The sequence below is a fragment of the Emydura macquarii genome, unplaced genomic scaffold (assembly GCF_026122565.2).
Source record: "Emydura macquarii macquarii isolate MOO-44397 ecotype Brisbane River unplaced genomic scaffold, CSIRO-AGI_Emac_v2 contig_306, whole genome shotgun sequence".
Taxonomy (NCBI): domain Eukaryota; kingdom Metazoa; phylum Chordata; order Testudines; family Chelidae; genus Emydura; species Emydura macquarii.
Window position 1 is genome coordinate 14,385,194 of NW_027130443.1, and position 20,314 is coordinate 14,405,507.

Genomic DNA, 20,314 nt, shown 5'->3' on the forward strand with positions numbered 1-20,314 from the left:
GAGGAGCTCCGTCCAAAACCCTTTGGAAGGCCAACTAAATGCCAGCCCGGTCTCCTTTCCCTGCCGTTTGGCTGAGATGTTCGAAGAACTCCAGTGGGCTGGGGCAGCCGTCTGCCCGTGGCGAGTTAGGTCCCGCCGTCCCGCACTCCTCCAGCGGCTTTGTCAGCCAAGCACTTTCCTTGGCTCAGGCAGGGCGATGAAAAGCCACGCAGCCCCTCTGTCTGCGGAGGTGCAGGGTCGATACAGCTCAAGCCCCCGGGAACGGCATGAGCTGGATGATGCTCTAGGACTCCCGTTAGACGTGGCAACCACGTGCTCCTGATGGCTGGAGAGCTCAGTCCCCGTGGCTCTCTGCCCTTGGCTCCCTGCTGAGAAGGACCCCGAAGGAGCCAGTTGGTGCCAGCTATGATGGCAGCTTCCAGTCCCCACTAGCCACTGGAGGGGTCTGCAGGCTGGGGGGACAGCCAGCTGGGCCTTCTCCCCCATGCGGGCTAACGATGCATCATCTGAGCTGCAGTGAGACTGCAAGGCGGGATCGTGCTGGCGACTGGGACTTGGGGAGATCATGAGGTGGCAGTCCACATCTGCAATCCAGCCCCAGGCTGAGCGCCCGCGGTGCTCCACCCAGCCCCTTTAGCTGCAGGGTGGCGTGGCTGGGATCCGGGGAGGGAGGGGTTCCAGGCCCCACGTACTAGGGAGGGTGGCCAGGGGCTCGTGGCTGGACGGGAGCTGCCATCCCCTCGTGCCCTGCTGTGTTAACAGCTCCAGGCCCGGTGGCACCGAGTGTGTCTGGTTGGTTTGTCTCTCTTGACCCATGGCTCGGATCTCGCCTGCTTTCCAGCACCAACGAGGGGCGAATGGGGCCCCTGCGAATGGCGGCAGCGCTCGGGGTCAATGTAAATGCTTCTGTTGCCCAAGTGGCTTTGCAAGGAGAGGCTGTGGCCCGCAGGCTCCCGGGTAGCAGCCAGGCAGGAGCCCAGCTGGGCTCTGTCGTGGTGTCTGGGAGACGTCCCCGAGCCGGTGCAGACAGCCAGAGTGACACACGATTCCCACTGGCCCCGAGCTCGGGGAGGGCGCTGGAAGCAGAGGAGCTGGTGCCAGTGCCAGGCAGCGACTGTGCTGGCTCGGGGACTTGGCGATCGCTCAGCCCAGCCAGCCACATGCCGCTGCCCAGCTGTGCCACTGGGACTCTGCTTGCCCGCAGCCGCATCGCGCATCTCCCTCCTTGGGTGCGATGCTGACCCGCTGCTCCCTGCACCTCCCCCAGCATGGGAACAGGGTGTCCCTGCGGTGTCCTCCCCGGCACTCTGTCGCCTGCACCGCCACTCATTTCCCACCCGCAGCCGGCTCAGGAGTCCTCTTCTCTGCCCTGGGGCTGGAAGCCTGTGTCCCCGCTCCCAGAGCTGCACTGATGGCCGAGGCTGGAGTGGGGGGAACCCGGAGCTCCGTCAGCAGCGAAAGGGGCCTGGGAGACCAGCGTGGCCTGGACCTGTTGTGGACGGGCTGCCCCGCGCGGCATGTGGCGGAGAGAGGCTGGTGCCACATGGTGAGGTTCTGAGCAGGGCTGGGGACTGGCCCGGGCCGTGGGGATCCCAGGAGCGACCCTGCCTCTCCGTTCCGTGGGGCTGCAGCTGACGGGGCTGCGCAGCATGTGTGCGGCTGCAGATGTCATATGTGGGTTAAGCCACATATCGAGCTTGCAGCTCTCCTGGCTGGGCTGCCCATCCCCTGTGCTCTGCCCCATTGCGGTCCTTGCAGGGCCTCTCTGGCTGTCTCTGGTGAACAGGGGAGGAGCCCGAGGGGAGCCCAGTCTGGGTCCCACCTGCGCTGTCGCCCCTTCGGGTTGGGAGAATAGGGCCTGTCAGCTGGGGGCCGGGTGGAGGCGAGCAGGACAAGATACAGTGGAATAGCACTGGGGCTGGCTCCTCTGCGCCCGACAGAGCCAGGGGCACCTCGAGTTGAGGCCTGCAGGCTGTGAGGAGCGTGCAAGCTGGCGCAGGGGAGCGCTCCCCCCACTGGCGCTGCATTGCTGGAAGCCGGCAAGCGTGAGCGGGCAAAGCGGCATCGCAGTCGTGGGAGTCAGTGGAACTCGCTGCTTGACACCGGCTGAGGATCCAGCCCCGGTGCATGTAGGACCCTGAGCAGGGGAAGTCTCCCCAGCCCTGCCGGATTCCAGGGGAGTTTCCTGTTCCCGAGCCATTGAGGCAGCCCAAGCTGCTGCTGACGGGGAAAGGGCTGAGCGGGGCAGCGGGGCTGGGGGAGCTGCACTGCCTCCTTTCCCCGTAGCGCCCCAGGCCAGGGAGCGAGCGTCCCTCTGCCAGACTGGCCTGGCCCAGCCCGAGAGACGAGGGGGTTTGCATCGGGTTCCGGAATCTGCTGAGCCAGACGGTTGTTTAATTTCCCAGGCAGGGACGGGGGGATGGAACATTTCCCAGGGAGCGAGGCGCTGTGTTTGCAATGCGCTTCCTGCTTTGTGCCGAGCGGACACTTTGTCTTCTCCGAACGGGACGCGGGGCAACTGTGCTGCGAGACCCTGAGGAAACGCAGCTGCCTAGCAACCCCCCTCCGGCCCCCAGGCCCGCCCGTTCGTCCGGCTGCCGGAGCCCAGCCGTCCAGCACAGGGAGCCCGCAGCACGCGGGGCAGGCAGCGTCCAGGGTGCCTCCGTGCCAAACAAGAGGCATGGGCTGAAAGTGCCGCCCCTCCTCGGCCAGTCGCCTGGACCCAGCCGGGGGAGCGCGACTGCGGCTGCACCTGTGGCTCCTCCGTCCCCTCCGGGACCCCCGCTGTGGGCCAGGGATCCCCCGCGGCGACCTTCCTGGGGGAGACGTGAACGGGGGGGGCGAAGGCCAGGCTGAGCTTCTTGTGCACGTGGCCCCCCTGCCCCCCACTACTCGGCGGCTCCGAGATGCTGAACCCGACGCATGGATCCCCAGAGGCCTCCCCGAGTGCCTCCCCCCGCAGCTCGCCCGTCCTCTTCAGAAAGCTCCTGATGAACCAGAGCATCCGGCTGCAGCGGCGGTTCACCGTGGCACACCCCCTCTGGTAAGGGCTGGGCTGCCCACCGCCGGGCAGGGCGGGGCGGGGCGGGGGCTATCTGCGGAGGCTGCTGCAGGCGGGCCGGTTCTGGGGTTGGCAGCTCACAGGTGCTGAGACCTGAGCTCCCTGGGAGGCTTCGCGAGGCCTGTCTGTCTGTCTGTCTGTCTGGCCTGGGGCACTTCCTCTCCTCTCCCCACCCTGCCCGGCCATGGGAAGGCGCTAACCAAGCAGAGAACTGCGGGTGTCTGTGGGTCATGCCAGGAGCTGCCCAGAGCCGGTGCAGGGCTCCCCACCAAGGGCTCGGGGGGTTCCCCGGCTGCTGATATCCTCATGGTCCTTCCCCTGGGCTGCACTGCCTCTGAGCCTGCTCGGGCCCTGCAGGGCCTCTGTTTGCCTGGTGGAGACAGCAGGGCCCGTCACTTCCTACCAGCCCCATCCTCCCCCTGGCAGCGCCTCAGGCCAGGGCAGCCCCTCTGTGGCAAGGAGTTAGGGGGCAGGAGACTGCTGTGCTGAGGGGCCGGGGGGCAGCCGGGGAGGAGCCGGCTCCCTGGGAACGTGGCTGCAGCTGGCCAGCAGATGCTGGGAATGTAAATAGAAAGGGCGTTTGTTAGGACAGAGGGAGGAAAACAAGCAGCAGCCAGCCTGTGCCCCCCGCTCCTCCCATCACACCCCGGCTATGCGGGCCAGCTCGCCTGTCCTCCGGCCACCAGCAGCCAAGCTTGCACATCTGGTCACGCGCCTGCACGGAGCCCCTGGGCCTCCGGCTCCCCTGCCCCCAGCACCCCCCGGCTAATGGCACGCAGGAGTCAGCAGCCCTGGAGGCAGCGAGGCTGGGCTCTTGGGGACACGCCAGCCCTCCCTGCTAGCAGCCGGGTTGGCTACCACCTGCCCCAGCGCTGACAGGCGCCTGCCAGGAGCCCCAGGCAGGGCAGGGCAGGGCAGGGCAGAGCAGAGCAGAGCTGTGCTGTGCTGCGCCGGAGTTGCGGGACGGAGGGCTGCGAGCACCCAGCTCTGCACGCCAGCCTCGGCACTCGGTCGCCTCTGCCCAGGCAGAACTGGGTCCGGGGCTGCCCTGCCTCCTGGGCCGCGGGAGAGCAGCTGAGCCCTTTGCAATGCAACAAGAGCTATTTATAGAGGAAACAACCCTCCCCAGCCAGCCAGTCCAGCGCGGGGTGAGGATGGAAGTGAATGGCGTGGGATGGAAAGTATTTTTTAATTCAGTAACAAGTCTCCTGGGAAAGGCGCTGTGCCAAGACCTGAGTGTCCTGGGCCCCGACGTGCCCATGCCATCTCTGCAGCAGGGCCCTCAGCCATGCCAGCGCGTGCCTCCGACCGCGCTGCGCCAGGGAAGCCGCCAGGAGAATTGAGTGGCTGGGCTCTCCCGGCCGCCTGCCAGCGCTGGCCGGGCGCCCGGGCCAGTGGCTCCGTTTGCCCGTCTGTGCTGACACCTAGTGGCTCTGGGCCGCACCACGTCCTTCGGGGCTGCCTGGCTTCCCTGCTAACCTTACCGTGGGTCTTACCAGTGGCTGCTGCTGGGACCGGGCTACCACCTTCTCCCGTCCTCCCAGGGAGCTGCACACCTCGCCGTGGTGCATCTCCACAGCAAGAGCTCAGCCAGCACTTCGGAAAGAGCTCTGCTGAGCCCTCGCTCTGCCCTGCGCGGTTCTGTGTCCTGGCCTCTCTGGGGCGGAGGGATGGCTCGTCTGTCTGGGCTTGGGGCCATCTCTTGTCGTGGCCACTCGGCTCGGGGGTGACTGAAGTTACTGGAACTGCTGACGCCTCCAGGGACCGGCTCTGGCTATCAGTGGGGCCATGGTCAGAGGGGGAGAGGATGGACAACCGCTCTACAATTCCCCATGATCCTTTGTCCTGGAGAATAGGAGTCACAATGGGATCTTTGTGCCTCTGGTACCATGGGAGAAACGAACCAGAAACGTGACAACAAACAACTGAAGAAAATGAACATCACGTCAGCCCAACAGCCGCACGGCTCCGGAGTTACACGCGGCTCCTGGCAGCTCGCACCTCCTCGGCTGAGCACAGGGTCTGCGCCCCCACCGCAGGCTGCTCCACAACGCAGGCAGGACGTCTCTGGGTTCCCAGCTCTGCCACAGACCTTAAGGCGTTCCCCAGTCAGATGCAGATTCAGAGGGGGAGGGAGATGCCAGGAGGTGGCACGTGGCTGGCCATACCCCGTCCAGAGGCACTCCTGCGTCACGTGCACACTGAAGGGAAAGTGGGGTTCAGGGATTGTTCCTCTTGGGAGGAGGAGAGTAGGGGGTGACGTTTGGGTCCTGCCCTCCTGGCATCATGCAGCTTCTCTGTGTTCTCATAGGTCACGGTCAGGTCACCCTCCTTCAGCTTGTCTGCCTGTGGGACAGAGCAGGGGCGAGCCAAGTCAGCTCATCCAGAGCCGCAGCTGCAGCCTCTCCGGTTCTCTCAGGCGCGCTCTGGCTGCTGCAGCCGGAGGAAACGCTTAGCAGCAGCGTCCGTCCCTGGAACTCACTGTTCTAATAACGCCCCCAGCACCTCTCTCCTGCGGCGTGCCCTGCACTCCACAAGGCGGGCGAAGAGATTCGGCGGTGTGAAATCCAGTGTGAACCCCCACCGAGGCTGCTCCACAACGCAGGCAGGACGCCTGGGTTCCCAGCTCTGCCACAGACCTTAACCCCGCTGCTGCTTGGTTCCCTTGCCGTGTGCATGGGAGATGCTGAACGAAGGAGGCGCTGGGCGCGCTGGGCTGCAGGCCTCTGCACAGATGGGCACTGCTTCCCCACCCCTGGGCGTCTGACCGCTCTGCACAGGGCGCGTACGTGTGACTAGGCGGGTGGCAGGCGTGGAAGGAAGCGGTCGCTCTCAGCTACGCACTGCCTGGGAATGGGTTTCCCTCTCCCTGTTCTCATCCCCGCCGGCTTGGCCGGCCTCCCCATGAGAGTGTGTCTGCCTGGGAGAGGCAGAGGTTTGCTCCGGGCCCTCGTGTACTTAGGGAAGGAAAACCTCGTTGTGCTGCTCTGCAGGCACCTGCTGCCCTGGCCGGTTCCAGGACGAGCGGGACAGGCCCGTGGAGGAGGGCGAGGAACTGGAGTGACAGGAGCTGGGGACGAATACCAAGGAAGACGCCCTGCCGACGATGTATGAGACCAGGCAATTGTCTCCCCAGAAAAGGACTGGGAGCCCCAGTGCTGGGGATGTCCACCGGCCCCCTGGAAGATGAGAACCATGGGACACAATGAGCCACCTCCGTCTGGGAACAGCAGTGCCTGCGTGCAGAGCAGCGTGTGTGCAACGGCCCTGCTCGGGCACACGTGAGGGAAGAGCTCTGCCAATCGGCCTGCCGGCCCCAGGGCTTCCTGCGAAGGGGCGGGGCCGCCTGGGTCCTCGCTCTAAATGCCCCCAGAACACGACGAATGAGAACTGCACGGTGCCTCCCTGGCACCCGCTCCTCCCCCCAGCCCGCGCTCCCGGCCCGTGTCTGGGGCTGGCTGGCTCGCAGAGGTCACTGAAGGTTGCAGCTCGGCGCAGACGGGTGGATCGATGCTTGAATCGATTCGGGAGCCGCTTCAGTGACGCACCTCTGCGCCGCAGCAGCAGGGCTTGTGGCTGTGATGGGCAGGGCGGGGAGCCCGCGTTATCCCCCAGCCACTGCTGCTCCCCACTGTGTGTGGCCAGGCAGCGCTGGGAGGGGATGACCTGAGAAGCCCCCTCAGCTCGGCTCTGGGCCCAGGCTGCTGCCCAAGACCCGAGCCTGGATGTTTGGAGCCAGAGAAGTCAGCCCCACCCCCTCCCACCTTGAGTCTGGGCGGCAAGCGGCAAGGCTGTGGTTAGCCTGTGCCATGAGGGCATTCGGCCAGAGCCCGGCTCCCAGACACCTCACGCTCCACAGGCATCCCCGGTGGTTCTGTGTCACGGGGTCTCGCTGTTCGTTCAGTGCTGGAAGGTCGCTTTCGTGCTGGCGGGAGGTGCGTGGCTGGGAGATTGTTTAGCCCAGAACTGGCCGGCGGGATGCAGCCCTGGTTTGGGGGAAAGGGCCCCTGCAGGGAGCGTCCAGCCATCGTTGGCCTCCCTGGGGAGACGCCAGGGATTCAGAAGCAGCCAGTTATTGTGGTGGGTTTTGTCTCGTGGCCGGGAGGAACCAGGCTGCCCCCTCCTAATTTCCCAGGCCACAGATGGGGCAGATCATGGTACAGTGCCAGTGTGAATGGGCGGGGGGGCCTGTGCGCCACTTACCCCTCCCCACAAAGTTCCTCAGCCAGCCTGGAGAGCGGGGCAGGCTCACAGGGGATGGCAGGGATCCTGCCATGAGCTAGGGACTCCCCCCTTCCAGTCCTGTGGCTAGGGAGAGGCCAGGGGCCCTCGTTGCTTCCACGCTGGCCTCTGGAGAGCAGTGGGCCAGTAGGAGCAGGACCAGCTAGATGGGAACCTCTGGCCCCCATCCCCCTCCTGTGCATCTCAGCCACATCCACTCTGCACCCGAGGGGGCCCCCACGGGCTCTCTGGGCTCTGCTCACTGGGCTCCCGCCAGGCTAACCTCAGCGCCCCAGCGGGTGCTTCTAGGGCCCCTCCTGCCCAGCCCAGTCCCTAGACAGGCAGGGCTGGCTCCGTGCCCATCCCTTGGGGAGAGGGCTGCGTGACCCCCCTGTGCCCAGGCGTGGCCGGCAGGCAGTGAGATGGAGATTAGGGCTTTTCCAACAGCCAGGCAGTTTAAGAAATCCCCAGGCTGCGTTGAGACAGGCCGTGTCTCCCTCAGCCCCCGGCGGAGCTGCGAGTAGGAGTCCCGCGATGGTGGAGTGGCAGGGGCGGCCACGAGGGGCAGGTGGCCTTGGTTATCCTGCCATCAGCCACGAGTAGCGGTTCCTGCTCGGCCACGAGCCAAAGGTCCATGGAAGCCACTGGGGGTAGGGGGCTGGAAGAGAATCTCCCGCTTGCTGGCATCTCAGCCCCCGCCAGCAGGGCCCTCCCCACTGCTTTCTGCCTGATAAACATCGGGCTCCAACAAATCGGATTCTCTCCCTCCTGGCCACGTCAGAGCATGCGGCTGCTTGGCTGCTTGACACTGAGCATCACCCTCAGCTTCACTTGCTGATCTCTGCTCAGGGCAGTGGGGTCTAATGGTTGGAGCAGGGGGGAAACTGAGACAGCACTCCTGGGTTCTATTCCTGTCTTGGCGGGGGCAGTGGTGTCCCGTGGTTAGAGCAGGGGGCCTGGGAGTCAGGGTTTTTGAATTGTATTCTTGGCTTTTCCACTGTTATTCTGTCACTGGGCAAGTCTCTTCCCATCTCTGTGTTTCCCCCATCCGTCAGATGGAGACAGTTCCCAGGCTGGGGGGAGGTGAAGTCATTGTTTGTAAAGTGCTTCGAGGTTCTTGGCAAAGCGTCATCCCTGCTGCTCTTCTCCCTCCAGCCTGCCCCCGCTCTGCCCCGGGGCGAGGCCTGACGGTGCAGGACAGGAGAGAGATTGAGGGGAGCGCGTTAGTTAGCTCGGAGCCGTGCTCCCCTGCCCCCCAGTTACTTTCACTTGGCTGCAGGAATGAGCCCTGCAATGTGGCCCTATTTACTCTGGCTAAAGTCTCTGTTTATTCTGGACTGTCCTAACCCCGCCTGACCTGGGATTTCAGCATTTGGAAAACTGACCCCTTCTTCCCTCTGCGGAGAGGCATGTCAAACGGGAAAGGCCCTGGCTGCACTCCGTGGCGTCTCGGCCCCCTGACCCGCACGGACAGGAATATCTCCCAGTTGCTTATGGCAGATCAGGGACATGTCTGCAAAGTCCAGTCGCTCCCAGGGCAGGTGGCAGAACGGGAGTGAGAGAGTCAAACAATCTCCAAGAGAGAAAACGTCCCGAGAAAGCTCCAGTCCCCATCTCCAAGGCTCCTAGCTCCTCCGACCTGGGGCGGGGTTAACACAAGCAGCAGCCTGCTGAAATGTGCAGCTCCTGGGCTCCGCTGAGGCAGTGATCTCCGCACAGCACAGAGCCGCAGGAAGTGAAGGGGAGGCTGGTGCTGCCGCTCCAGCACTTTGTGGGGTGCAGAACAGAGCTCAGTGCAGGGCCACAAGTGACGGCCCCCTCCCCCCCAGAGTCAGTGCCCTGCCATGGCTGGCGTCCAGGTTCCCGCATCACTCCAGAGATTTCCTAGAGAGAGGGGCTGGGGCAGGGAGGGTTCTCATGTCACTGGTGTCAGTGAAGATGGGCCCATGGCTGGCCTTGGCACGACCCCGTGGCCCCCAGGCTCTTCTGCTGCTGGAGGAAGGAGATCAAGCTCAGAAGTAGCTCCCCCCCCACTGAGCATGCTGCTGTGGGGCAGCCCTGGGGACCCTGAGTGGGGGCACAGTAAGTACCCCAAGGAGCAGCCCAGCGAGACAGTGTGGACATGTCCACACTGCAGATAAAAGGCGGGATCACGACCCACGGGAGCGAGCTCGGTTAAATGGCAGTGAAGACACCCAGCAATTCAGCTTTCGGCTGGGGTCAGCTGCTGATTAATTCCAGCGGCTGAGCCGAGCTGCTGTTTTCACCTGAGCTAGCCCATGGAGTTACGAGCACACCTTTTATTTGCAGTGTGGACATGTCTGCTTCTCCAAGCGCCTGCAGCTCCCGTTCCCGGGCAGGTGGGATGAGACAGTGCGTGCACAGGGTGTGTTGGGAAATATGCCGTTCCAGACCAACCCGTGCAGGTCCAGGGGCTCGTGCCAGCTCCATTCCTCGACAGTGGCTCACGCCATCCTGCCTTGCCAGCACAGCGTGTTTCTGCAGACAGCACCAGGCCAGACGGGAGCCATCAGTCTGTCTGCCTGGCATTCTTCAACAGCCTCCGCTGGAGGTGTCTGCAGAAAGGCTGCACTGTGCTGTGACCCTGAGGCCTGGCCTGGCAGCACGAGCAGGCGCTGGGCTGTGTTGGGAGATCAGGAGGGGTCTGCCTGGGGCTTGGTGCTGCTCCCTGGGGCCAGACGGCACCGATGCCCCCTCTGCTCCCTGCCAGCTCCTTCGCATTTGATGCGGCAATCTTAGCTGTGTGAAAGGCTGCTGTGCAGAGAGTGGCAGTGAGCGGGGAGGGCCTGGCAGGCTGGGAAGTTACGTGCAGTGCTGACACATGGGTTGGGAGGTTAGCAGCCTTCAGACCAAGCACTGTCTGTCCCCTCCGTAGCCTTTTGTTTTTATTGACAGTGGATTGTGTGTGGTGGCTCCAGGCACCAGCTTAACAGAGTGAACATTACCTCTGCTGCTTGTTTCAGAGCCTCTGGAAACATATGAAGAGCAGGGAAGTCAGGCAGTCACAAGACCAATGTCTAGTATCTTTGATCAGTTGTATTAACGTTACCAGTAACATTGTGAATATCCCAGCAGCTATAAATCCTGACGATCTCCATGCACCGATCAGAGCCAGTCACACTCACAAACTCCTAGACAGAGTTCGAGTCTGGAGGGTCTCTCATTGACGCACAACCTGCATCCTGTGGTTGAGGCATGTGTTAGAAAACAACGTCTCTCCAGAGCAGTTTGTGGTCTACAATTAATCTTACAGCTAGTTTTTCACACTGCCACCCCTTAGCACATCTGTTCCGGGTTATCCTCAGTCACTTATGTTGCATGTTTCTTAACTCTAGGGCCTAATGTGGCTAAGCTAAAATCTTACATGCCTCACTCAGCCTGTGGCCTTGCGTTTCAGCCCTCCTCACGTAGATACCTCCTATGTCAAACTAAAGTAATTGGCTACACGTGTGCCCAGCCTGGCTGCTGGCGTGTGGGAAGGACCCGTCCCTCTGGGGTATTTGCACTAAGCAGTGGACAGTGCAGGGTGAAAATACAACAGGGCTGGATTTTGTCCAGAGCCTAGACTCCACCCTGGCATTTTGGCTGGCAGCATCCTGGGCAGCGCCCATGCCAAGGGATGTGTTTGTCTGGTGGGGAGGGGAGTGGGCCACAGCCGGGAAAAGGCCCACGCTGAGAGCTGGAGAGGGGCTGTTGGGCCCCTCTGCTCTGGCAATCCCATGGGGCTTGTGATGCTTTGTTTTGCGAGGGACATAAGGACATAAGGAGGCGTGTAGGAAAAGCTAAACAAACCCATCAGCTGACTGTACCCTGCAGCTCTGCTGGCTTGGGTCCTGGTCTGACCAGAGCTCACTAGCCAGGCCAAGAGGGGGAGACCTCCATGGAGCAGCCAGGTGCTGCCGGGCGTGGTGGTGGTGCATCACTGGGGACGCTGTCCCTTTGATGCAATGCCCAGCGCGATGCTAAGGAGACGCTGCCTTTCCCATGAGTCATAAACCTGACGCCCTGACAGCACTCGGCCGTTAAAAACCCAGGGCATCTTTGTGTGCCCCTGGTGCTCTGCCGCATGCCAGTGCAGCTCGTTACGTGCCACCTGTGCGGCAGTGTTGTAACGCCCTAGGCAGCGTTGCTGTGCAGTTCAGGCGCTGCCGTGTCCTGCCCCGAGGGGGCTGCATTTCAGTGGTGGGTAAAGTGAGCCTTTACTTGCTTCCCAGGGGGGGTAGGATTGAAGGGCTGTGGTTGGCGTGGAAACCCCGCTTTGGTCTGACTGTTTGCACCGGCTGGAGTTCCCAACAGCTCCCGGAGGACAGGGCAGGGGAGTGAGCGGGAAGCCGGCCCTCTCCCGTCCCTGTCGCTGTTTGGCTGATGCTCACCAGCACTGCCTGTCTCAAGCACTGATGGTGCCGCTGGCATGCCCAGCTGCAGGGCAGCGCTCCCCATGCTCTGCTCTCACGCCTGCGCTGCCCAGTAACACACCAGCGCAGCTGCTGCTCCCGTCTGGGGCTCTCCTGGCGCTGGCACCGACTTCACACCCCAGGGCCCGGCGGGGGGCAGTTGTTCTCTCTGGGGGGGCAGGGGCTGGGCGGAGGAGCTGCCGCTGCTGCTGTGAAGAACCTGCAGGTGTGTGCAAGGCTGGGCCACTCTTGCCCCCTTTATTTACCTGTTGTAGATACTGCTATAGCACCGGTGCCTTGGTAACAGGGAGACCTGCCTCGGACCCAGCTGGGAAGGGGCCAGGTGTTCTGTAAAGGGAGCTGGGCTCCTGCTGGACTAGCCCGAAGAGAACAGAAAAGTCTGGGAGCCCGAGGCGGTGGTGGGCAGAGGAGCTGCCTTGTCTGAGGGACGGCTGAAGGTCTGCGTGTGTGGCAGTGTATCCTGCCGGGGCTAGCCTGCTAGCAGCTCGCATGGTGGCAGATGTGGACAGGAGATCGGCCCCAGGAGCTGAGGGGAACCTGAGGCCAGGCCAGGCAGGTGGTGGTGGTGTTACAGCCTCCTGGTCTCTGAGCTGTTTAGTCTTATAACCCCGGGGAGGCAGGGCCAGGCTGCGATCCCCACGGGGCCGATGGGAGCTGAGGCAAAGCGAGGTTAAGTGACTTGCCCAGGGTCCCCACAGGAAGCCTGTGGCCGAGCAGGAGTTGGAACCAGGTCTCCAAGACCTAGGGGGGTGGGGCTCAAGTCCCTGCTCTGTGACCTGGGGCCTGTCACTGATTCTGTCTGGGCCTGTGGGGACTTGCTGGTAAACGCCACACAGATGGGGCGGGTCTTGGACAGACTGTGATGGGGGCTGTGTAGCACCACAGAGCGAGACAGTGTCACCAATAAACGGCTTCGCCGCTGAACCTGTCGGGTGCTTTGAGCGAAGGGCCGGGGCAGCGTTTGTGTGAAATCCGCCGTCAGTGCCCTCCAGCCCCACATCCGTGTCCAGACCTGAACGGTGGGCGCCGGCCGGGGGGTGGGTCTGACTGTCACTGTCGCTGCTGAGGGGCTACGTGGCACGGAGGCCGCGGTGCCTGGGAGCCACGAGTTCATCCTCCTTCATCGCTCCAAGCGACCTCGAAATCTCCACCGCTGGCAACTCCCAGCCTGGCCTGGGCCCCTCCCTGACCTGACCCGACCCAAAGCAGGGGGCAGGTGCTAGTGGGGGCAGCCAGGGGCGGGGCCACGGGCCCCCAGCACCGGTTCTGCGGGTCGAGTTGCCAGTTCTCTGCTGACTCCCGGCCGCTAGCGGGGATCCCCGGGATTCCCCGCTGCCGGGGGGTCCTGACCCGTTCCCAGGCAGGCCCTGCTTCTCCAGGGTGCCCCATGGGATTCCGGTCAACCCTTCCGCGGCGGGTTCCAGGAGCGGGGCCGCCCCGCTGCCCGCTGCCCGCTCTGCCGCCTGCACCCCGGGAACGCCGCGGCTGCTCCACCGGCTGCCCGCGGCCCGGGCCGGCCCGGGGCAGGGCGGGCGCCCGGCGGGCGGGAAGGAGTTAAAGGGAAACCTTCGCAGCGAGCGGAACGTGCCGGCGGGCTCCTCCCCCACTGCGTGACATCACGGGGGGGGGCCGGCGAGCGCGGGCCGGGCCGAGGGTCCCGTCACTGGGCCGGGCCGGGCCGGGCCGGCGGCTGCTGCGGTGCTTGGCGGCTGGGGGCAGCGCGCCGCGGGCAGGGCGCACGGGCGGAGCGAAGGAACTGGTGGCCGCGGGGCGAGCGGGCAAAGCCAAGCCAAGCCAAGCCAAGCCAAGCCGGCCGGGCCGGGCCGGACCGGCGGGCAGCCCCCGCCAGGAGCTGGGGAGCCGGAGGCGGAGGGGCGCGCGGGGAGACCGGCCATGGCTGCGGGGCGCCGCTGCCCGGGCGCGGAGAGGCGGAGCGCGGCCGTGCGCAGCGTGCGGAGATGCCCGTCGCCCTGCCAAGCCCGGCCCGGGCTGCAGCTCCCCGGGGCGCCCTAGGCGCGGGGACTCGCTCTGCCGAGCTGGCCTGTCGGGCGGGCTGATGGCAGCAGCACAGGGCGGCCCAGGGGAGTCTCCGGCCGGGCGCCTCGCGGGGTCGGTCCGAGGAGGAGGAGGAGGAGAAGGCTCCGGCTCCGGCTCGCCCTCCCTGCGGGTGCGGAGGGGCATGTGCCCGCTGGAGTGAGCTGCTGGAGCGCCCGGCGCAGGATGAGCCTGCCGGCAAACTGTGGCTTCCTGGCCCTGGCAGACTGCGCCCTGAAAGTCTGCAACGGCCACCTGTCCGGCTCGCCCCGCGCCGTGCACGGGCCCATCGACATCCTGCAGAAGCACAGACGGTAACTGCGCCGCTTGCCCGTGGCCGCTGCTCCCTGCCCCGGTGCGGGGTGTCAAACCCCGGCTCAGCCTGGCTGGCACTGCCGGCCTAGTGACCTTGGCGCCGCGGTCTGGCCATGGGGCTCGTGCGAAAGAGCCTGGACCGAGGCGGCCCGGGGCTGGGGGACCCCGGGGCTGGGGGACCCCGCTGCTTGATGGCTTTGGGGCTGGATCCAGGGGCTTTGGTGTGACCTGCAAGGTCAGGGTGTAAATCCCAGCGGCTCTGCTGCCTTTGGGGGGGCCGCTGGGGAGAATCCCTCCTGGGGCTGGTGGGGTGAGGAAGGAGAGCAGGGGCTGGCTGCCCTCCAGCAGGCTCTGGGTGTGTTCAGAGAAGGGGCAGGGGGCTGTGTGTCTAGAGGGCTCTGCGCCCAGGTGTGACCGGGGGGGAGTGACGCTGCTGCAGATAGGAGCAGGGTTCCTGGTGGGGAAGAGGGGCAGGGCGGCGGCTGCTGTGGGGGCAGAGCACCTATCGCACCCTGACGGTACAGCCCTGGAGAGCAGCTGAGGGGCACAGGCAGGACACGGCCTCCCTGGCCTTTCCCAGCTGAGCTCCTGGACCCTGCATGGGAGGTGCAGGCTGCCTCTCCGCGTGTCCTGGGCTAGCACCATGGCAGCGCTGCAGGCCAAGGGAGCAGGGCCTGGCTGGAGGCCCTGTCAGTGGCAGAGGATTCCCAGGGGTGTTCTCTGGCTCCTGGGAGCTGGGGAGGGCAGTGCCCACCAGCTCTGATTTCGGGTGGGGTTGTGATGTGTGTTGTCAAGGGCAGCTCTCCCATCACACGAGCGTCTCCACTGGGGACGTGTGGGGCCAGGCTGCGATGGAGCCCAGATTTGTGCAAGGGATGTTCATAGGACGGGAGTAAAGTGAGCTGGGGCCTCCAGCCCGCGTCTGGGTCAGCACCGTGGGCGGGGGGAGGGGAGGCCATACGGTGGATCAGTGGCTGCCTGAGACATCCTAGCACCTGTGACAAACCCCACCCCAGCAGAGCGGAGTGTGTCCCCTGATGCGGGCACTCCTGGTGGGGAGAATCTCCTCCGAGCTACAGTCATTTCTGTGTGCGGCAAGTGGCAGGAGCTCCCCGCCCAGTCTGCACAGGGCGGCTCGGCTGGAAGGGCTGGGCATGGGACCGGAGCCCTGGCGTGGGCTGGGGCTGAGCCTTTTCATTGCATCAGAGAAATGTCAGCCCGGGAGGGACCTTGAGAAGTCATCAAGTCCAGCCCCCAGCACTGAGGCAGGACCAAGTCAGCCTAGACCAGCCCTGCCAGGGGTTTGTCTCACCTGTTCTCAACTCCCTCCAGAGACGGGGATTCCACATCCTCCCTTGGGAGCCTGGTCCAGAGCTTAGAGGCCAGGAGAGTGAGAGAGTTTTTCCTAATATCTCACCTAAACCTCCTTGCTGCAGATGAAGCCCATTGCTTCTTGTGGACATGGAGAGCAACTGACCCCATCCTTTTCCATAACAGCCCTTAACGTATCTGAAGTCGTTACCAGGTCCCCTCCTCAGTCTGCTTTTCTCAAGACCGAACATGCCCCATATTTTAATCTTTCCTCCGAGGTCGGGCTTTCTGAACCTTTCATCAATTTTGTTGCTCTCCTGTGGACCCTCTGCAATTTGTCCACAGCTTTCCTAACGAGTGGCACCCAGGAGGGGCTGCCCTGTGCAGGGATGTGTGCCGGGAAGGCTGCCGGCCGTTTCGGTGTCTGTGGTGCTGCAAACATGCACTAGGCGCCAGGTTGAGCAGCGCTGGTTTGGGGAGGGAGCCAGGCCGGGGACGGCCGTTAATATTGACAGGCATGTGGAGGGGCTGTTTTTATTGCCTGGCGAATCTGAGCTGGGCAGGCTGCGAGCAGGGAGGCTTTAGACAGGCCAGAGCCCAGTGGACAGGCCTGGCGGCTGAGCCAAACCGAACCGGCCCTGGAGAGTTTGACCCACATTCCCAACCTCCTGGCTGAGCCTCAGGCCAGGCCGCGGCTCTGGGCTGGAAGCTGCCCCGCTCTCCGCCTCTCCCTCAGACAGACAAAGACAGACAGGTTGCTACAAAATCCCAGTGACCCAGCCCTCGCCCGCCCCCGCCCCACCCGGGCTGTGACCTGCCTGCCGGGAAGGAGCCGAGGGCACCGATTCGCTGAGCTGGGCCAGGCGAGGGGAACGGCTGCTCTTGGTTCCAGCCCGAAGTGGTGGCAGCAGCTGCTGCTGGAAAATCCTATTGAGCGGCTGGCAGAGCAGCACTGGCCTGGCTCCCCTCTGCGCTGACCTCCTCTTCCCAAGGCTAGCCTGCGCCGGCTGTGGCTTGGCGCTGAGGGATGTGCTGGTACAGTAGTGTGGCTTGGATCCGGCCGGGGCAGAACTGGGACTGGCAGCACCGAGCCCTCGTGGGGACCTGGGGACACTCATTGTTGAGCCTCGTTCCTGGGAGTTGGTGGCTCAAGGCTGGAAGCAGGCGTTTGCCCCGCTGCCGGGAGAGGCAGACAGCGCCCCAGAGCACGGGCCGTCTCACACCTGCCCTTCCTGCCTGGGGCTGGCCAGTGCGAGGCAGGCGGGGCGATGGTGGCTGGAAGCAGAGCTGGCTCTGCGTGGCCCGCTGTGTGCTGACAATGGCCACAGACTGGTGGTCTGGCCTGCCTTAAAACCATGCCCCTGACCTGAGCACTGCCCGGTGGGGGTGGGGGCGGTCGTCCCAGCTACAGGCACGATAGCAGGCGGGGCTGACGCCGCGGGACAAAGCCAGCAAGTCGTGCTCTGCAGATAACCCGGCTCTCTGGAGCTCTCCCAACACCCTCTCCCTAGCAGCGATCCCGGGGCCTGGCGCGCAGCCTGCGGGACCGGCGTGAGCCTCTCCATGGAGCAGGCTTTGGATGGGGCCTTGGAGAGCCGTCTTCAGCGGGGGGCTTAAAGCAAATCCCAGGCGTGCACGAGTGGTGTTGGTGGGTGAATGTCAAGACCAGGCTGTGAAGTGTCCCTAGCCTCTGTTTGCCAGGATCTGGGCCTGGCCAGCAGGGTGGGTCACTTGATGGTCACCTGTTCTGTTCATTCCCTCTGAAGCCACTGTCAGAAGACAGGATCCTGGGCTGGAGGGTCCCTGGGTCTGACCCAGTGCGGCCGTTCGTACGAGGTGACAATTTACCCAGCTGTGGGCAAAAGCGTCACAGGAAATGTGGTCAGGACGCAGCAGAGCAGCCACTAAGATGCCCTTCCCTGCTCCTTCCACAGCCTGCGTGCAGGGGAGAGCCCAGCCCTGGCTGAGCTGGGGGGGGTTCTGCTGCTCCGGGGGGCTCAGAGACAGGCCAATGTCAGGAGGGCTGGGGGGTGCCGTGCTATGGAGGTTAGGGGGTAGCTGGAGCACTGTGGGGGGCTGGATCTGTCAGCCCCACGTGCCTGGCAATTACGATGCAGTGCGGTGGATGCTCAGGGCCTGGCATGGGGCTGGGTGTGCTGCGGAGAACCCGGTTTGTAATTGTAGGGTTGGACTTGAGAGCGAGGGCTGCCCACAGACTCTCATTGCCATCGGGGTCACCCAGCATCAAGCGGGCGTTGTGACCGTCGCCCCCAGCATGATTGGCTGCCTTGGAGCGAGGTGGGGTCTGCCCCACAGCAGAGCCCCCTGGTTGCAGTTTCCCTGCCCCTTATCAGGCCTTTCCTCGGCCTGCCCAGCACAGCCTGCACCCAGGCTCCCTCCCCTTCCTCGGGGCTTCGGGCTGGGCCCCAGGTGCTCTGAGCTTGGTTCAGAGAGGTAAGAAATCAGCCAGGACCAGCCCGCGCTGGGTGAGGCGGTGCGGCCGTGGCAAGCCCTGGCTCCCTGCTGTCTGCCTCCCGTTCTGAGCCTTTCCTCTCTTCCTCTCTCTGCAGCTTTGACATTGAAAATGGCCTTTCCTCGGGCAGGAGCCCGCTGGACCCGCAAGCCAGCCCTGGCTCCGGGCTGGTCCTGCAGGGAAACTTCCCTCACAGCCAGCGGCGGGAGTCCTTCCTCTACCGCTCCGACAGTGACTATGACCTGTCTCCCAAAGCCATGTCCCGGAACTCCTCCATCGCCAGCGACCTGTGAGTACCAGCCCTGCCTCGGCCCTGTGCGCCTCCAGCTGGGGGCTCTGCGGGGATCCTGCCAGCCCCTCTGGGCCGCCCCCCCGCCAGGGGAAGTGGCCCTGGGCTGGAAGGCCATCATAGACCTAGAGCCCTGGCCGAGGATCAAGGTGGGACTGGAGCGGGGTCTAGCCCTTGCGTGGGCCCTCTGCCCACTGGGAGTCTGTCTGTCTGTCCTAAAGTCGGCCCAGGGTAAACTGAAGTCCCTGCACTGTGCTGCTCCCAGCAGGGCTGGCCTCACCCGCTCACCTCCCAGCCCCTTCCCTTCCAATGCCCACGTGTGACCCCCCCCCCACGTCCTTGTGTCCTAGCACGTGCCATGTTCCAGGGGCTCTCGGCAGAGAGCGGGTCTGGCCGTGGTGTTCGGACCCCAGTCGATGTCTCCTCGGCCCCCTGGCCTGGATCCTGGCTCTCTCAAGGCCTAGGCTGAGGGCTCTAGGCTTTCCTAGGCAGGGTCAGGGCAGAACAGGGGGTGGGTGGGAGCTGGGGACCCGGGGGCCTCAATTCTTCAGGCTGGTGCCTTAGTCCTCTGGAGATGGGGAGGGGAGCTCGCCAGTGTGGGCCTGGTACCGAAGGGAGGAGAGGGGTTGGGGCACCAGGTGATAGCTGTGATCATGTGGGGCAGGGTTCGAGGGCAGCAGGAGCCTGGTGCAAGGGGCTGGAATTGCAGTGCTTGGGGGCAGCCGGCCAAGGGACACCTCGCGTCACCCAGGGGTGAGGCCCCACAGCTTGGGCCTGCTCCGCAACCAGGCCAGCCCCGCTGAGCTCCCCAGACTCAAAACTCACCTGCCTCGGTCTCCTGCGTGTAGGGTGAAACTTGCCCTGGACAGAGGGTGGCTCCATGCCAGCGCATCGCTCACCCCTCGTTTGTGGTGCCCAGGCCCTGGGCCGGCCCCTTGTGGCCCTCGTGGGGCCTCCCCGTTGCTGATGTGCTGTTTTGTCCTTGCAGGCACGGGGAAGACATGATCGTCACGCCCTTCGCGCAGGTAGGGCTACCTTCCGTGCCGGCTCGCCCGGCGCGTTCCGGGCGCTGGGGGAGCTGGGCGTCACTCTGGAGTTGGGTCTGAGGCTCCGCAGGACACTCACCTCTCCCGCCAGCTCCCGCCATGCCTGCTCTGGCCCCCCCGTGCACCCACAGACGCAGGATTGGAGTTAACCCTGCAATGCCTGGAGGCCAGGCAGCTTGTGGTGGTACCACAAGTGGTGCCAGGCACTGCGCAGACAGGCAGCACACGTCTCCCAAGAGCTCTGAGCCCCGGGCCTTGAACGGCTCCTTGGCTTTTCTACTGCTTCCTGCCCAATGAGCCCCGGCCCCGGAGTCAGCCCCAGGGACACGCTGGGGAGGGGGACGAATGTGACCGAACCAGACAGCACATTGGTACGGACAGGACCGACTGATGGGCACAGCACAGAGCCCTGTTCGCACTCAGCCCCGGACCTCATGCACACATCACCAGCCGCACACCAGCTTCCCCCACCCTCGCCCGCAAACACCGGGGCACTGCCCTGACACAGCTGGCTTCCAGAACTCAGACAGGCCTTGGGACATCCCTTTTCCTCTCCGCCTCCACCCACCAGCCAGGCAACGCCCTGCTCCCACTCTCTGCAAGAGGCTGCTGCCCCCTGCCCTCAGTGTGGGGCAGGTTATGGAGGGCGCCCGAGTGGCTCAGCGTGAATTCCACTCTGAGCTCTGACTCCAGTGGGTCTCTGACTCCAGGGTCCCTGCCACACAACTCTCCCGTGTCGCTCCCCAGAAGTGGTGCTGAGCTGTCTGGCTCCAGGCCGGTGCCCGGGATGTGTCTTGCATGGGGATGCAACGCAGCCTTGTGCTGCTCGCCCTCAGCATCTGCGTTCCTCTCTCCACAGGTCCTGGCCAGCCTGCGCACCGTCAGGAGCAATGTCGCCATGCTGACGCATCTGCAAGACCGCGTGTCTAGCAAGTAAGTGGGGAGCAGCCGGCGGCAGAGGGCTTCGAACACGCGTGCTAGGGGGAAGGTCCCAAGGGCAAGTGGGGTGCATGCCCCAGATCTGAGAGCACCGGGCTATTTCCTCGCCCATGTGCCCCCGGTCCCGGTGCAATGGGCTGGAAGGGGGAGATGGGATAGAATCTGATTCCCATGCAGGCAGCAGAAGCC

At 64.5% G+C, this 20,314-nt stretch overlaps 1 protein-coding gene across 3 annotated transcripts in view; it reads left to right on the plus strand.

Annotated features, from left to right (window-relative positions):
* The window catches only part of PDE4C (phosphodiesterase 4C), a 79,268-nt gene that overhangs the window by 39,804 nt on the left and 19,150 nt on the right, over positions 1 to 20,314 (plus strand). The window contains exons 1-4 of one of the 3 annotated variants that reach the window (XM_067560971.1): positions 1,455 to 1,546; positions 17,949 to 18,140; positions 19,129 to 19,165; positions 20,046 to 20,119. In XM_067560971.1, coding sequence (XP_067417072.1) covers positions 1,518 to 1,546; positions 17,949 to 18,140; positions 19,129 to 19,165; positions 20,046 to 20,119 — 332 coding nt within the window. In that variant the 5' untranslated portion in view covers positions 1,455 to 1,517. Of the gene's footprint in view, positions 1 to 1,454; positions 1,547 to 13,564; positions 14,067 to 17,948; positions 18,141 to 19,128; positions 19,166 to 20,045; positions 20,120 to 20,314 lie in introns of those variants that run through there. The other 2 variants (XM_067560963.1, XM_067560954.1) reach the window with 2 other exon arrangements.